General features: G+C 42.6%; 2 protein-coding genes across 3 annotated transcripts in view; one reads left to right on the forward strand and one right to left on the reverse strand.

Moving 5' to 3' along the window:
* Nucleotides 1-13,886, forward strand: part of LOC139596190 (transcription initiation factor TFIID subunit 4-like) — a 158,582-nt gene extending 144,696 nt beyond the window's left edge. Inside the window, exon 15 of the mRNA XM_071440229.1 lies at nt 12,122-13,886. Coding sequence (XP_071296330.1) covers nt 12,122-12,289 — 168 coding nt within the window. The 3' untranslated portion in view covers nt 12,290-13,886. The remainder of the gene's footprint in view (nt 1-12,121) is intronic.
* Nucleotides 13,588-18,531, reverse strand: part of KCTD15 (potassium channel tetramerization domain containing 15) — a 51,283-nt gene continuing 46,339 nt past the window's right edge. For both annotated transcript variants that reach the window (XM_071440232.1, XM_071440231.1), the window contains exon 5: nt 13,588-17,335. In XM_071440232.1, coding sequence (XP_071296333.1) covers nt 17,180-17,335 — 156 coding nt within the window. In that variant the 3' untranslated portion in view covers nt 13,588-17,179. The remainder of the gene's footprint in view (nt 17,336-18,531) is intronic.

Genomic DNA, 18,531 nt, shown 5'->3' on the forward strand with positions numbered 1-18,531 from the left:
ACCAGAACTCACCATTCCAGAAAGGGATACCAAAAATTAGGCATAACACATAACTGCATCTTTTCTAATTCCCAGAAAATGAAAATGAAGCTTGTGTTTCAGGAAGTCTGTTTTGGGCTTGTTAGACTTGAATTTTTGGGGAAAGTATTTAAAGAAAAAACCAAATTCACAGCACTTGAATTCAGACCATTGAAAACAGGTTTCAGTTTGATTTGTGATTTTTGTAACTTGTATTCAGGGGCCAGATTGTCAAAATTAAAAAGCAAATTCACAGCACTTGAATTCAGACCATTGAAAACAGGTTTCAGTTTGATTTGTGATTTTTGTAACTTTTATTCAGGGGCCAGATTGTCAAAAGAAAAAAAGCAAATTCACAGCACTTGAATTCAGACCATTGAAAACAGGTTACAGTTTGATTTGTGATTTTTGTAACTTGTATTCAGGGGCCAGGTTGTCAAAAGAGCATGATGTCTTATGGAGGTGCCAATGAAGTGATGAATTTCTCACTGGAAACAACTGGAGCTTCACTGGGTTGGAGTATGGCAGAAAACCTGCCTGATCTGTAACTCTGCTGATAATACTCAGGTGCTTTTTGAGGCATCTGATGTGATACCATTGATAGTGGAGCCCTGGAAAATGTTAAAAATAGTCTTTGAAAATATTAGGCCTTGTATTTTCTCAGGTCACTGCACCTGCGTAAGCAGTATGATAAATGATATAATTGTTAGATGTGATGATTGTTTAGTAGTTAAATGTAATTATTATATAACCATAAGAAGAATCATGAGAAACTATGTTGGAAATTTAAAGGGGGCTATGTTTAGCTGAAATCTGTGTATACAATAGAACAATATAAGTTTGATAATTATCATGAAAGTTATATAACGATAGAGTATAAAACACATACACCTTGAATGTATGGTTGGAATCAGATTTGGGTGGAAATCACCCCGATTCCCAGAGCTCTTCAATAAAAAGCACCACATATAATCGCTTATGTGATTGTGTGTTTTTGAACGCTAACACCATGAGAACAGGAAGGTAGAAGACAAGAAAGAGAAAAAAGGGTTAACAAAGTCAGAAGTACTGAGAGAAGAAGTGGAATAGTAGCAAAGAAGAAAAATGAAGGCAGAGAGTTGTGATTTGGAGTGGTGCTAAAGAGCCTCTGGGCTTGAGATTCATCTCGCATTTTCTAATGCTCATGTTGTGTTGTATCATAATGCACTGCTGCTGCTGCTGGAGCTGCTGTGCCTGCCCTGCCTCTGCCAATGGGAAAAGCAGCACCCCTGCATGCTGGGAGCACTGGGAATCCCAGGCTGTGCTCCCTGGCTCTGGAATTGCTGCAGTAATCCCCCAGTGTGTGTCCTGTGCCCTCTGCCAGCATCTGCTCCGTTCTCACCTTCTGCCATGGCTCCTGTGCCAGCTCCTCTGCCTTTGTTTCACTCACAAACGTCACAGCACCAGCTGTGGCTTCAGCCAGCACTTTGGTAAAGGGTTTTTTTTTTGTAGTTACAACATTCTTTTAAATATAATATCAACCAGGACAAATATTCATGTTTATTTTTTTGGGGGAGTAATTAGATCTGATAGACTTGTCAGTTTATACATTGATTACTGTCAACTGTCAGGACCCATCTGTAAGAGCTCCTCAGTATGTATCAGATGGTTGATTAGGTGATTTTGTGTCTGGCTTAGAATTATTTCTGTAATATATTTTAGGGTCAGTTTTAATTAGAGTTGTTTGTAGTGGAGCACTTGATTTTGACTACCAGGTTTTTAATTTATTCTAAATAATTAATAACTATGTATGTTGGAGGTGATTTTAATAAAGGAAAGGTGGTGATAGTTGTGACATTTACTTGTTAAATCTTCTTTTCTTGAGGTAGTCTGAGTGGTGCTCAATCCTATCAGAATAGTAAAAATGGAAAGCTAGAGATAACGAAGAGTAGAGCTTTAATGTCTGAAAAAATGGTTTTCTGCATCACTGTGTCTCCTCCATGATCATCTATAGACTGAAGACATTTATTCTTTATAGATACTGATATGCCAAATAATTTTGTTACAGCAAGATAGAGTTTATTAAAGAATCTTCTGGAAAGTTTCTGTGATGCATTTAATCCTACTGCTTATGCAGTGAGGTGGGTCTGGGACAATTGTGAGTGTGTGAAAGGGTTACTTTTACAAAAGTCAGGTATGTTTGGGTTTTTCTCAAATAGCTCAGTTTGAAATGGAAGGTTTATTCTTAGTTGTTGGCTGTGTTGAATGTAAGTGTCCTCGAAAGATTGGTTGCTTGTTTTGTGGTGAAATGAGCTGGAGGATTATAAGGATTTGGGAAATTGTGAAGTAAGAGGAGATTACAGGGTTTCTAAAGTGTAGGGCAAAGTTGAAATTGTCGGTAGTGTGTTTATAAATTAAAATTATCTGCATGTTACTCAAAGCTTGGCTGTCTTATTTTGTCTAATAATGGAGGGAGAAGAAAAACCTGGATTGACATTCAGGGGTCAGAGGACAGTATGAGAAGGAGCAATGATGGAAACAGCACTGGGGACCTGGATGTGCAGGGACTCTCCACAGTGGGGAAGGGGAAGCAGTGCAGGGACTGGGGCTCCTTTAAGGTTACTGATGTCTGGAGGAATTTGTTTCCTTTTAGGACCCTTTTTTCTGAGAGTTCTTTGTGCCAGTCTAAGTTTTTAAAATGTTTTCCAAACAAGCAAACCACTAACTTAAAAAGAGCCATGAGTGAGACTTAGCGGTAAGAAATGTGAAGAAATCAAGAACTGAATGGCTGAATGATCTGGTAACTTCTCCCTGCTGTCTGTCCTAATGTCTGAAATGCACCAGCCTTAATTATATTCCATGATATTTGCAGTAATAGAGTGTTAGCTGTCTTCCACCTTTTATTTACAAATGTTAATGTCTTTTTTCTTGCACACTGGGCTGTGTTCTGGCAATGTGTTTATCCTGCAAGCTGAAGGCATTAGCATTTAGGGCTTCATTTTATTGCCACTCAATCCAGAGCTAACTGCATTGCCTGCTTTATTTTGGTTTGTTTAATGGGCTGGGTACAGGTAAGGGCCCTGCACTACCCTCAATCCCCAGAGGAGCCTGTGGTAATTACAAGGAAAGGTTTAGATCAGTGTTCAGAGAGAGTGACTAATCCAAGAGGAGATTTTACCCAGGAATGAATTCCTCAGGAGCTGGTAGAGATTTTACCCAGGAATGAATTCCTCAGGAGCTGGGAGAGATTTTACCCAGGAATGAATTCCTCAGGAGCTGGGAGAGATTTTACCCAAGAATGAATTCCTCAGGAGCTGGGAGAGATTTTACCCAAGAATGAAGTCCTCAGGAGCTGGGAGAGATTTTACCCAGGAATGAAGTCCTCAGGAGCTGGGAGAGATTTTACCCAGGAGTGAATTCCTCAGGAGCTGGTAGAGATTTTACCCAGGAGTGAATTCCTCAGGAGCTGGTAGATCTGCAGGGGTTTGTGTCCTTTGTTTGGCAACTGGTGCATGAGTTCCCTTGATTGGCACTTGCACAGCTGTGGGGGTGAGCAGGATGGCCAACAGCTGGAAACACAATTATTATAAAGTCTGGGTGTTATACATCATAATTAGGCTTAAGAACTTAAAGTCAGCTGAGATGAATGAGGGCAATTCATGCTCTCAAGAGCTGAGAAAGTGATTTTGTGTTTAAGATCTGGGTATTTTCTGGTTCCCTCCCGTGGGGGCTGGCAGGACATGAAGCAGCTGTGTGACCCTGTGTGCTGGGTGTTGTGATGCACCAAAACCTGCTGTGAGGCAGCCTGGTCCCCTACAGTGTTCTGCTCAGAGACAGGCCAAAAGGCAGCCTTTACTGTATAGTAATTGTGTGTCTTTTAATTAAATATTTAAACAATTAAATTTTACAGTTATACGTGTCTAGAGATTGATGAACGTCAAGAAGATTTTAATTATTTTATGTTTCTGATTTAATGAAAGTCACAGTCATACAGGTTAGAAAGGAAAGGGCCACCCACTATGTAGAACTGAGATCGTTTCAAACTAATATCAAGGATATTAGAAAAAAAATCAGATGGGAATCCAGTGTGTCTCAAGGAAAATGTGAATCCTGCAAGCTGGGCTGCAGGGCTTCTCCCAAAGTTGGTTTGGTGTTTCTTGACTGCCACTGTAAGAGAGTGCAGGGATGTACAGAGTGATTAGGCTGGAGTAACACAGGCAAATCCTTAAAAAAACCTCAACAAAACAACAGAAAACAAGGAAAAAACCCCTATGTTAGTATTGAAAGATGAGAAGGGTAAAGCACCACAATGCTTGAAAAATAGCAATAAAAAACTTTGGCAGGATTAGTATTTCAAAGAGAGCAGCACTTGATTAAACATTTGGAAAGTATGTGAGAAGAAACATTCCAAGCAAAATGAAAATATACGTGTATGATGGAAACAGGATAAATAGAATATTCCACTTATAATTACCACAGCAAGAATGCAGCCCAAACTTCAGAATTCTTAATCAAGTAAAATTGTCATTGCTTTTAAGTCCAAGTAAGGCAGTGGGTTGTGTTGGGTATGAGATGCTTGTGGAAGATGTTGGCAGGACCCATGGGTGCTCTGAACAAAGGAAATGAGGAGAGCCAGAGCCAGCAGCGAGGGTGCTGCAAGGGGCTGGGGGATACAAGGCACTGGGTTCTTGTCAGACACCAATGGGCAGTGGGGGTACCAAAAGATCTTGGAAAGGTCAAAGATCTCTGCAGAATGCAGAGTTTATCTCAAAAACCCGAGTTTTCTGCCTGACATCAATGCAGGGATTATTCAGACACTGCATGGATACGTGGATTAAGGGGTGAAAATCAGTTGCAGTCTGGTCCTACCTAGAGTGACCTGTTGAGGGCTGGGTACTGAACACCCATCTCTTTGAGCAAGGGAATGTCACAGCCCAAAGCTGCCTTCCACCTCATCTCATTATTTGTTGGCATTGGGGCAGACTCCTTGATCCCAGGGTTTCCCTGAAATGCCTTATAACCTGCTTTTTGCCCCTGCTCCCCTTCAGCTGGGGGGAAATGCTGTCTCAGAGGGAGAAATAAGTGGTGAGATTGGAACAGATGCCCAACTCCCTCAACTGGAAGGTTTTGGTTTGATGTTGCTTTACCAAGCAGGTTTTTTATTATAATAGTACTTGCATATGGGACTTGGTGTAATGTAATAAAGGCAAGGAGGAGGTACATATAAAATCTTCTGCTTGTAATGGCAGCCCATTTCTTTGGGTTCAAATAATTTCAGATAATTATAAACTGAAGTGATCACATCTGAAGAAAAAAATTTTCACGGTATCCATGACTTAGGTTGATTTACCTTCCCCTTATTATTTCTTAATTTAAAAATTACTGCATGCTGTCTTTGAAATGTTGCAATTGTGTTGGTATTTGAAGTACTTGTAAGTACTTGTGCAAATCAGTTTTTCTGATGTTTGTCTGCAGGGTGAGGTGTGTGTTTATGTGCCCAGGGGAAAGGAGATGCATTTGCATCCAGGAGGGTGTAGCAAGTGAACGGGTGCCAAAACTGTCTAGAGGAACAGTTGCACTAAAATAGTACAGGGTAAAAATGTTGGCAAATGAAAATAACCAGCTTCTGAAGAAAGTATGGCACTAATCCTCCCTGTAAATGCTGCTCATCTGAAGGCCTAAATGATAGCTTTTGGTGATGAATCCTTCTAAAGACACTTGCAGAGCCACCGTGTTGCACATATGAAGATGCACGGTATTTTTGTAGATATAATTATATTTCATATAGTACTGTTAATCTTTGAGGTGCTGATGAACAGTTATTACATTTCTGTACTTTAGAGGCATCTTAATTTTAGGATGTTTCAGTGAAATCATTACTATTAGCCTCAGTAGGTGTTAAATTAAACCCTAATTTATGTGGGACAGCTAATCATACATAGTATTATACCTGTTTTTCATGTGCCTCTCAGCCAAAGATCTAATAGCATTTTATGCAAGTAAAAACATAATTGCTGCAGAATATCTCCAGAATGTTTCTTGTGATTCAAGGCCACTTATTGGTAAGAGCAGACTAATAGACCCCTTATCTTCCCTCTCCTCTGCAGTGCATGCAGCTTGCAGAGACCAAATTCCTGGTCTGTTTTACTGCCTAGCTTGGCTTTGAATTGCTGCTCTATGATTCCCACTTTCAGACTTTGGCTTGAAGTGAAGCCTGCCAGAAGGATGTGCCATGTAGCCTGGGAAGAAACCCAGCAGATCTTTTATCATTATTGCCTTGTCTGTGGCTCTCAGAGAAGCAATAGCCGCAGATCAAGACTCTGTTCAAAGCAGAGATGTCAGCACTGAATTGTTTTCTGGTGAAGGAAGGATGGATAAAATATTAAATGCAATCTTCTCCTTGCCCTTATCTCTCTGTTCCCTGACAGGAATATTGTACTGTATTTCCATGGTTCTGTAATTCAAAGTTGAAGGGATGCAGGTTTGTGAAGGAAAACAAAAATTAATTGTTATAAAAATAAGTGTACATTGTATTACATTTGCTTTCTTCTGGGAAAGCACTTCTATCTCGAGCAGGGAACAGCACATTTTTGGGACTGCCACACTTTGAGTTCCATCCACCTGCTGCTGGAACCATTGTAACTGAATGCACAAAGACACTTTGTGAGCAGTGGGTGAGTTTACCCATTTTGGAATGAGATAATTTTGGAAGAGATGTGTCTGTCTGCTTCAGTCCCCTTTCCCAGCAGCCTTTAAACCTTTGGGGGATCCTTAGGGATCAAATTGGGTGTGGGAGCCCAGCAGAAGGAGCACAGAGGTAGGAGGGAGCTTGAGCTTTTCAGCCCCACAGCTTCTGTGGGAGCTGTTGGCTTGGGTAGAGCAGAGAGAGGCTGGCTGGGCTCTGCAGAGGAACAGGCTGCACCCTGAGCTGGGCTGTGCCTGCCTTGGGGCCACACAGCCCTGGGGGCTCAGGAGCTCCTGCGGCCCCACGGTGTTGGGGAAGATGGAACAGGAAAGCCTTATAAATATGATTGTCTGGCAAAAGATTTTGAGAATATAGGAACTATAAATGAGATTGAAATGAAAGCAAGCTTTGAGATCCCTCAGTTACTGAACAACTGAAAACAATGGTGTGGCCAGCTGAAGGTGATCCCCTTTTGATGGAACAACACCCTCCGCTTGCAGACAGGCCCAAGGGTCAGAGCAGACCCTGCCAGCTTGGCAGAAGGGGCCCAAAGAGGAGTTTTTAGGGTTTCAAATGTAACACAGTGTGGTAATGTAGTGATTCTTATAGGCTGTATGGAAATGCTGTAGGGTTTGTATTTTGTACTAGATTGGTTAGTGAGAATCAGAATATTCAACACAGAAGAAGATTTATGGTATAGTAACGGGAACCTCGCTCTCTTACCCTTTTACACTCTTAGCTTTTTTTACTCCCTTACCCTTTTACTCTCTCACCCTCTCATCCTCTCTCCCCCTCTCTTCTCTCAGTTCTGCTCTGAGCTGTGTTTGGCAGCTCCCAGCAGGGCCCTGCCCCCAGGCCCTTTGCAATAAACCCCAAGTTCCTGACCTGGCTCCAGAAATCTCTTGTGTCCGTCTGTCCTGACCGTCCTACGCCCAATGCTCCTACACCAGGGGTCACAGGGGGACCCACCTGTGTCCCCACCATGGAGCAGCTGCAGTGCATTTTTGAGATGGGTGAAGTTTGAGAGCAGAGGGACTCTGCTCCTTGTGTGGCTGGTGAAGGCACAGCAGTTCCTGGGGACAGCAGAGGTGATGCTCCCAGTGCAGAGGAGCTGCTTTGCTGTGCTCAGTACTGCCAGGGAACACAGATGAGCCTTTGCTGGCCTCTCCGTGCAAGCACTTGTTGTAGTCTCACTATCACCAGACAGGTCTGTTCCTGTGGCAGACTCTTGTATATTTACTGATCTACCAAATCTTTGGTCAGTATTTTATTCTGAGCTGTTTGTATTTCCCTTGTCATCAGCATGAGTTTTGTCATAGAGGGAAATCATGAAAATAGCAGACAGGCTGAGAAAGTTGGCCCAAATCTTTTATCACATCTGACATAAATTCAGAATTGCTTCAAAGTGTGCATACTGAATGAGTAACTACTGTGGTAGTTCTGGAGCCATGATGTCAGGCTAGGTGGCTTGCAGCACTCGAGTTGAGGCTGTCAGCCCAGCAGTGGTGCTGGTGCTGTGAGCTCTCTCCCATAGAACAGGAGTGCAGTGCAGCTGTGCCTGTCCCAGTGGCTCTGGGGTTACAGGTTAACCACAGCACCATGGCAGGGTTACACATCCTGCCTGGGATTTTCCATGAATGATTTTCTCTTCAGCCCTGGCCAGGAGCAGGAGCTGGGGGAGCCCCAGGTGCTCAGCAGGCCCTGGAGCCCTGCAGGGAGAGCACAGGAGATCTGTTTGCTCTCTGTGCTGTGCTGGGGTGTGCAGTGCCAGGAAAGGACTGAAGGAGCCTTCAGGAGGGAAGAGAGGCGCTGGGGAAAGGAGGGGCTGGGAGGGAAGGGGCTGGGAAGTCACTGTCACTCATGTTTGGAAACTTACTCACAATGAAGAGGCAGAGAGTTCATATATAAATTACATGGGTGTCACAGACATCTTTTATGAAAATCCTTTCCTTAGGATTTTTCCTCCTGAGAAGCTGAGAGGCCTCAGGAACAAAATGAAACCAATGGTTATCTGCTGCTGTGGAATGCAACAGGTGCATCTGGGATTGGCTCATGTGGTTGTTTCTAATCAATGGCCAATCACAGCCCAGCTGTCTGGATGTCTCTCTCAGTCACAAGCCTTTGTTATCATTCCTTTTCTACTCTTAGCCAGCCTTCTGATGAAATCCTTTCTCTATTCTTCTAGTATAGTTTAATATAATATATATGATAAAATAATAAATCAGCCTTGTGAAACATGGAGTCAGATCCTGGTCTCTCCCCTCATCCTCAGACCCCTGTGAACACCACCACATCTGGGTTTTCTTCTGGTCTGGAATGTCTCAAGTTTTCCTGAAATTATAACTGGAAGTTCACTGATACAGAAACTAGCACTGATGTATATTTGAGTGTGTGGGATTTGGGAATAGCTTGCATGTGGCAGGCCAGGAAATAAAGGAGGTAAACAATATACAACCTTTTATTCTTTTATCAGAGCCTTTATCTGTGTAACTCTGATTAGTTGCCATGGATACAGACAACACAGGGGCTTGTTTGGGTTGATGAAAAATCTGTCATGATGATAAAAAATGTGAATTTTCTTGAGAAAATTTTGAATTATGTCAATTCCACTATTCTTGGTCATTATTTTTAACTACACTTGAATTCATTTATGCAATTAAATAATTATGGCATTTAGGAGTCTATTTTTTTATATAGCATCTGCAGGATAATTTTGAGTACAATGCAGTACCAAACAAACTGGTTTTTAATTTAAATTAGTGATTGTATTGACACATATAAACTACTGTTCTGTCAGCTTACAGAACTTCTGTATTTCTAAAATAATTTTTGTGATTATTTTTCACCTTGTAAAACAACTCCAGAACATGACCAGGTAACTGATGGCTCGTGAGTGTGGTTATGAACGTGCACAGCTTGGTGCCATGTCCTGCTGCTGGTTAAGGACATGATGCTCTTGCTATGCTGAAGTTCAGTATCTCTGGTGATAAATGCAATGAATATGACTTGGCACAGCTTAATTCCAGCTACTCTGTCCAAATAGAGAGCAGTTCCTTGCTGTAAATGTAACTCAACTGACTAAAGAAATAGTTTTATATAGAGCACTTTTTAAAAAAATTATGCAGCTTTGCTCTTTTTGGTAATTATGTGTGGGATGCTCCTAGTCCAGAGTGCTATGGATGTGGTTCACAATGAGTTTAAGGTGGCCACATTCCTTTCAAGTGTGTTTGTCACAGGTCCTGTGGTCAGGATGAATCTGGAATCAGTGCTGTGGGCAGGGGAGAGATGCAGCATGGGGGGAAGAGAGAAGAAAGGGAAGTGTTTTTTGAGACAGTTTGATTTAAAATAAATACACACACAGTGGTTTCTTAAGGACTTAGAAACAGTGGGCACGGGCCTGGCAGAGTGGGTGCAAGGTCCGAGTGCAGAGAGGGGCAGCCCAGGGTGTTCCAGGCTGTAGAAGAAGAGAGGAGGAGTTGAAATGATTTTGTTCCTGTTAGGAACGTGACACACACCTTGGTTAAGGTGTGAAGCACTGCTGAATGCATGGATTATGCACTGGGTGTGTGTCTGCCTGGGCATGGATGAGCAGCCCTTGCAGCTCATTTCCTGTGAGCAGTGAGGTTCAGAGCTCAATCAATGAATTAACCAAAACTGCTCCACCCTGCAGAGCAGAATCCCTTGGCTCAAATGCTCCAGGTGCCCAAAGATTGTGGGTTTCTCCCTCTGTTCCCTGCAAGCTGAGCCCCATTTATTGCACTCCATTAAGCCCTTGGTGTTTGTGGTCACAGAAGAGGATTTGCCCCACTGCTGTAATTGAAGAAGCAGGAATGGCAGAAATACCATGAATGGTGCAGTTGTGCAAGGACAGACTGACTGTGGTGGACAGAGGGACACAGTGCCAGCCATGCCTTGCTCTCAGCACACCATGTGTGTTTCCCCTACAAGCTTTCAGTAGTAAAATTACCCTTAACTGTATTCTTAATGTCTGGGGTTATGATCCTAGAATAAGAATTTCCTGGGGAAAGAAAGGTAGGTTTCAGCAGCAGGAAGTAAATTTGGGATATTGAGAGTATAGAAAATTTTACCATATTTCTTAGAGGTTTGAAAAACAGCTTAAATCTTTTCAGAGATTAAAACCTGGTTTTCTAAGTTAGAACACTTTATTTTGCTGCAAATCAATTGGAATTAACAAAAACAATGGACTCCTATGGATGAAAAAACATCTGAACATGTGTGTGCATCAGGTTTCAGTTTAAACTCCATGAGACTGCAGGGGCTGTAATTCTGTCCTTTCCTTTTCTAAATATTCAGATCACAGTATTCTCAGGCCCAGTTTAAGATTTTTCTCTCTATATGCAAAGCCAGGATGAGGTATTCAGTAATTCAGTACCAATGAAGCAATGAAAAAATATATAATTATTTAACATAGCTGTTGAAACAAGTATACTAATGATTGTGTTTATCATCACACAATGTCTAAAAGACTTTGTGATTTTTCCATTTAATTTTTTTGATTCTTTGCTGAGTATCTCCCCACACTGAGCCCTTCTCTTTAGCAGACCCAGAGGAGAGAACTGGAGTCCCTGTGGGGACCCCCAATATTCCACTCCCCTGTTCCCATCCTTGGATGAGCAGCAGCATCCTGCACACATTTGATGCATTAATGGCCTTATCTGCTGAAAATAATTTTGTTCTTAAAAGTTTGTCTAAGTCTTTGTTATTTTTCCATTTAATTCTTTGATTGTTTGCTGAGTATCTCCCTACAATGTCTCTGTGATTTTTCCATTTAATTCTTTGATTGTTTGCTGAGTATCTCCCTACAATGTCTTTGTGATTTTTCCATTTAATTTTTTGATTGTTTGCTATCTCCCCACAATGTCTAAAAGTCTTTGTGATTTTTCCATTTAATTCTTTGATTGTTTGCTATCTCCCTACAATGTCTTTATGATTTCTCCATTTAATTTTTTGATTGTCTGCTGAGTATCTCCCCACACTGAGCCCTTTCTTTAGCAGACCCAGAGGAGAGAACTGGAGTCCCTGTGGGGACCCCCAATATTCCACTCCCCTGTTCCCATCCTTGGATGAGCAGCAGCATCCTGCACACATTTGATGTATTAATGGCCTTATCTGCTGACAATTGTTTTGTTCCTGAATTTAAGCTGCTCAGATACCTCTCCAGAGGATGTGCCTGTAGCAGGAGGGCTTTGTCCTGAGTTGGAAATGAACAAAGTTTAGCCCCACGGGTTTGCACTTGAGGCCTTCACCAGCTTAACTCGCTGAGACTCAGGAGAACAGAAAAAACAATAATATTAAAAACCCCAGATGGAATGTAAGAAGGAGGCTGGAAAGGATCCATGGAGCTGTTTAAAGGGTCCCAGAGCCCCGGGAGGAGCAGCCTGGCTCTGCAGGACTCAGCTGTGCTGTGTTCTCTTGCAGGGCGTGGGGCTGTGCGGGGGCAGCCAGGCGGGGCTGGGCACGGGCTCGCCCCGGCAGTACCCCCGGCAGAAAATCACTCGAGTCAACCTCAGGGACTTCATCTTCTACATGGAACAGGAGCGGGACATGAGCCATTCGCTCCTGCTCTACCGAGCTCTGCTTAAATAAAGCCAACAGTCCTACTGAGTGCTCCACAGAAGCTCAACTTGCTTTGAAAGCTGTCATTTTAATGTGCCTTCTATTTTTTTCAGAAGTCAACGTTCCAGTAATTTTGTTTTGTAAAATTGTCAGACACATGCAATAAATTCCCTTTATGTAAATATATATATATATATATATATATATGTATATATATATATATATATATAAACCACAAAAAATGTGCAAAAGGTTTTAAAATGTTAACTCCACAAAAAAAATCAACATCAAAGTCTTGCTCCATTTTAGGTAAGGCTGAAGTAGCTGGTGTTGAAGTTACACAAATGCAATGGCTCACCTAAACCATCTCCTGGCCAGGCTTGGGACAGGCTCACAGGAGTGGGTCCCAGCCTTGTGTTCACCTGAGTGTTCACTCCTGGTGCTGGGCTTGTTTTGGGTTCAGTTTACTAGCACTGTCTCACTAACCATGGTGATACCTGTTGCTATTTAACTTAGTTGGAATGGCAATTTTTTGCACAGCCAAGAGACTAGCCAGTGCACACTCCCACAAATTTTATATATTTAGGATTTTTGCTTTTACTGCACAGCTCATTTCCTGAGCCATTTGCTGAACCAAATCTTAAGTGTATGAAATCTGTGTGCAGGCTCTCAGCTGAGTTACTTTGACTTGCTTCCAGTTGTTTTCTCAATCTCATCAACCTTTTGCGCATTTGTAGCAGCTGGTTAGTGACGAGATTCAAAGTTGGGTTTTATTTTCTAAAAAAATGTTAATTTATTTATTGCAAATAGTATGGTTTAATGGTGGTTTTAAAAGAGAATATTGTTGGGTAAAGATTTTAGAGTATTCTATATGGATTTTTAAAGTCGCTGTAAAGGTTTTTGGGGCCGCTCCTGGCGCGGGGAGCGCGGCGAGCCCGGTGGCACCTGGCGTGGGGACACCTCTGCCCTGGCCACTGGAGCACAGCTCCAGCCAGAGAGGCTCCTGACAGGCACGTGGCTTTGAGCATGAGGAGCAGCTGTAAGTACCTAAAGGTGGGGTGAATGCCTTGGAAATGCTTTGCTGAAGCAGATTTGGGCCCACAGGGAAGGGGTTGGTGTGGGTCTGAGCAATGGGGATCAGTGGGACAGGAAGAGCAGGGGCACAGGCTGTGCTGCAGAGTTGATAACAGTGTTACAGTACCACAGAAGGGAGACATTTGCTTATTTATCTTCTCTGTTTTTACTATGTTATGCTTGCCACTTTTTTGAGGCAATATTTTTTTTGATGGGAAACCATAGCGAAAGCACAAATAGAACTATTTGTCCAATAGTTTTAAAAACAAAGGTTTTAATTATTTTTTAAGGTTTATGAAAAGCAGAAGAAAATTTATACTGCTGCTATTTAGCCAAAAGATTATTCATAAGGTATTTAAGGCCAGGAAGTGTAAAGTTATGTTTTAAATGTATTGATAATTTGTACATATTGTTTATAAAGGCCTTGTGTTTATTAGAGTTACGTTATTTTGATGATTTCTGTACATACTGGTAAATACCCCCAATTTGTGTGAAAACATACTCCCTTATTTGTACTTATTTTGTAAAGAAATAAAACAATTTACTAAAGTAACACATCGAGTGACATACAGTATTAATTTATCAAACATGAATTTCACATTGTCTTGTAGTTCTTAAGCACTGGTCAGAAACATTTTGCATTAAAATATTAACAGAATACCCACAAACAAATATTAAAACCAAATACTTCAATGTTTTGTTGTGCTGATTCTTACCCTTTGTGAAACATCTAATAAAATTGTCAACAAACCTCGGTGCCATCAGTACAGAGAATGGATGCACTCAGCAGTGGCTGTCTCGAGAGAGGAGCCCAGCAAGCACAACAGAACATTCTCTCTCCCTTTCTGTCTCCACTGGGGCTGGGACAGCCTGGACACAAAGTGCTCAAAGCCTCGTGCCTGACACGGGGCCAGTGCTCAGCAACAGCAAATCAGAACAGTTTTGCTCCATGGGATCAGGTGAAAAACCAGGCTGTGCTTTGTGCTTTGCTTCTTGGCCTTCGCCACGCAAACGTGTGCTGGCTGCACACCACAGCTTCACCAGGGTTCTGTGGTGCCTTAAAACATCCTGGTGATGCTGAGCAATGTTCTTCATTAAGTTATGTTGCTGTGGTTTAAGGCCAGAAGTAGATATTCAAATCAGTTTTTTGCTGATATTGATGCTTAAAAATATAGGGAAATAAGTAAAAAATATATAAATGAAACTGTAATAATCTTTAAATAAGTGACCTGAAGTTACTAACTAAAAGAACACATCCTAGCTTAACTTTTTTTTTTTTTAAAGGCATATTTCTTCTAAGAAAGTGATTGTTTCCACATGTCTTCCTAGCCTTTGTGCTGTTTTGCAGTCAATGCTGTGATGTCATGGTTTAAACTTTCCATCTCAAGTTCACATTTAACTCGGCTGGTGCAGCCTGGAACCCTTTCCAATGCCACCTCAGCAAAGCTGCCCCAACTATGGGAGCTGCTTTATTGAGCCATAAAACAATACAGTAAACACCAAACTGAGGAAAAACCAACCAACCAACCAAGCAACCAACCAACCACAAATACTTCCAACGTTCCACAGATGTGTAAAAGCACCATCCCAGTCTGCACTCCCCAGAGCTGCCTGGGGAGAGCACCAGGGGCAGGATTCCCCTGGGATGGAAATCACCTTTATTCCCTGGCTGAGAGGTAAGAACTGGACAGGGTGTGCTGCCAGGAGTGCTCAGCTCACCCTGTGCCAGAGGGCAGGGCAGGAGTGGATACAGGATAAAAACAAGAACCTGAATGGACTATTGAGAGATACTTTGGACTTAAAGGTATGAAAGTAATAAATAAAACACTTCTATCTTTTTGTAAGACATGGCTACATCAAGCTGAATGGAGCAAAGGGCTGGAGAAGACGCAATCAAAAATTCTCACCTCTTTCAAACAACATGGGAGATACAGTGAGTGTTCCACCCTACGTGCTTGTTTTTGTTCATTTACTTTACAGAAATGTTTATGGCATGAAGTACTGTATAAGAAATGTGCATACACAAATACATGACAATTATACGTTAAGTTCTTTACAATATTAAATGTATAATATACAATTCTACAGATATCTTACATACAAAGGTGAATGTTGTGCCATATATTCAAATATGGCAATGCCTAGCAACTTTAGAATGTCGTACAAGTATAAAACCACAAAATAAAATAACTTTACAACTCTTAAAGTAGACAGATTTGCTCAACTGTTCTGCTAAGGTAGCAGGCCAACCGGCCAGGATTGCCATTAGAGTTTCTGGGTTGGGTGACCAAGGTGAGAAAACCTGCAGAGGTCTGATTTTCCATGGACAGGTATCCAGCCCTTTTCCAAAAATAAGACCCCTGCCTAGATTTTACCTTGGACAGTCAGTACAGCTCATTGCTTTTGAAAATCCTAGTCTTAAACGTGACTTTGAAATTTTGCCTGATTGCAATCAATTTGCATTAAGAACTGTTGACCACTTAATACTCTGTCCCTTGTTCCATATGGCCATATTTATGCATCTAAAAAGACTTTATTGAAAATTCATCATCTACAACAGTGTTCTATAAATTATTGTGGGAGAAACTAAATTGTGATTAACACATGAATTAGTGATTGAGGACCCAATCATGCTGAACAGCAATAAAGAGGATTTAGCAGAATGCTATTTATAGCCTTGCACCTGCAAACACGGTGCTGTCTCCTGAGTTAGAAAGCCCTGTGAGTCAGTGCCAAGTCCTGGCAGAAGCAGGACCCTCCTGCAGACAGACCCCTGACTTTGTTACAGAGAAAGCTACACAGATAGAGGGCAGCTACAGAATTCAAATTTTAATAATAATTTAAAATAATAAAACAATTTAAACCGACAGCGTCCTGCTTTCATCTGGCAGTGGCAATACAGGGTTTTAACAACTCTTTGCAAGAATTCCAGACCCATAAAGAGTGGGCTTGTCCAAAATTCTTAAACTTTCCTGCTAAATGTGGGCTTCTAACATGGTTAGTAAATGATTAACAAGGGGTGGCTTGTTTGGTAGAACCACACTTCTTTGATGATGCAAAACTTAACAGCTGCTGTGTCAAAACAAGATTGGCTTTAAAGAGCTACAGCTCCTCGTGGGGTATGTGACCCTCGTGTGATGGTGGATGGCATTTTGTTTTGTGCTTCCAGATCCCTACTGTTGCAAATATTGCCATAAGTGGGCCTGTCTAATTTCTTGTCACTTGTTTTGTTTGGTTTGTGGGGGGTTGAGTACTGAGCACCAGTGACTACGAATCAGTCCTTTTCTGCTTCTGGATCCTGTTCACAGAGAGAGACCTCAGCTGGAAATGTAGTATAAAAATAAGCCATTTGCTCATGTGGGTGAGTACAATCACCAGGAGACTGTGATGCTGGCTGTCTGATATGGAGGAGGGGCAGCAGTCAGGGAAGGTTCTCAGTGCAGTTTTTGGGGTTCTTCCTCCCGCGGACGCCCCCGTCCCCGCAGTGCAGCTCTGGCTGTCCCTGGGCTCCTGCTGGTCCCTTCCACTGCTTCCATGGCTCTTGCTGCAGAAGTCCAGGCCAGGGCCAGGGTTTCCAAAGCTTTGCCTGTTCCCCAGCACTGCTGGTCAGCCCCAAGTCCATCCCAGCGCTGCCGTGCTGGGTGTGCTCAGGAGCTCCACCGTGAAGGACAGGCAATGGTGTTCCACGCGCGTTCCACGGCTGGCTGTGTGACAGGTAGTTTCAGAGTACCACTAATGGGCAACAGAAAGTCAAAATCTGTTTGCTAATACTGTTTTGCAAATCCTTAGTGTTTCACATAAGGGACTATTAAACACTTCTACGGTTACAAAGGGGGCAGGGAGGGTCTAGTCCAGGGGCTCCTGTTTTATTCTGATCGTTGGGGTGGGTTGTGGTCGTCTGTCCTCGCGGCACAGCACGTACTCGCTGAACTGGGAGGAATCCACCCCACCACCACAGGAAGCTGCCACGTTAAATCCCTTCTGAAATAACCTCTCGAGCACCTGCAATGTGGAGGGAAAACAATCAGATTAATGTTTAGGAAATTTTAGTGATAAAAGCATCTGGAAGCACCCGATCTAAATGATGGATTTAGTCTTTCGAGTCCTCCTTGAATGAATATTATTCAGCTATAATTCTATAACTTATTGTTAAATGACTATACTGTGATTAAAGTCTCGCTCTCAGCAAACCTCTCTAGAAAACAAAAATTAATCAAAGAAATAAGCACTCTGCAGCAGCTTAGTACATTATATAGTAAAATACTGGACTGTGGTGATATTGATGCTCTCACTCCTTTATAGAAAGCAACATCAGGTTTAAGTTCTAATAAAAAGTGCCAATTAATCATTGGCATAGTAGTATGAACAGTCTGAGAGAGAGGGGGGCTGAGTTCTTCCTTGGCAGATGAAAATGTATTAGGAGTTCAAGTGACACATCCACCAGCTCTTTGTGGCAGTCACAGCTGTTTGTCCTCGCTGGAAGGGAGCAAAGCATGGCAGGGACAGGATGTGGGCAACAGGGAAATGTTCTGGCCCAAGAAAGAGGTTAATCTGTACTGCCCAAATAGGCATTTTGTCCTTCTCCTCCTGAAGAAAAGTTGGTGCAATTTAGATGCACGAATTTAAGGAAGCCAGAGGCAACTTTAATTTCTGTGACTGTCACACAGCACATTTCCCCAGGATATGCTGATCCTGGCTCTGGGAACAGGGCTGTGGTGTTGATATTCAGCTTCCCAGCAGAGCAGGACACACCAGGCCTCTCCCAGAGCCAGGTGGGGGCAGATGCCAGACCCACCTTGGGCAGGTCACAATGCAGGACCCACTCAGGCTCCCCTGAGTCCTGGGCAGCACCTGGAAAAATGGCTGCTGTTTTTCTCTACTGATAAATGCCATCAAGGAGCAGCCTGTGCTGTTCTCCAAGAGCCTCACCCCAGTGTGGCTCCCACTGAGGAACAGGGAAGTGACCCCATGGTTTATTAAACCCAGGATCCTGCTCACAGCAGCACCAGCCCCGTGTGACACCTCTGCACCCACAGCAACCTGGACCAAGCCCTTCACAAACTTCTTCTTGATCCTAGAGAAGTGTGCAAGCAGCACATCCCCTGCAGGCAGAGCCAGCTCATCTTGGGATCTTTTGGGTCACTGTGACCCCGAGATTGTTCAAAGTCTCTTTTCCCAGCCCAGTGCTTGAAGAAGCA

Source organism: Agelaius tricolor, unplaced genomic scaffold, assembly GCF_023055355.1.
Source record: "Agelaius tricolor isolate 1412-34295 unplaced genomic scaffold, bAgeTri1.0.p SCAF_15, whole genome shotgun sequence".
Taxonomy (NCBI): Eukaryota; Metazoa; Chordata; class Aves; order Passeriformes; family Icteridae; genus Agelaius; species Agelaius tricolor.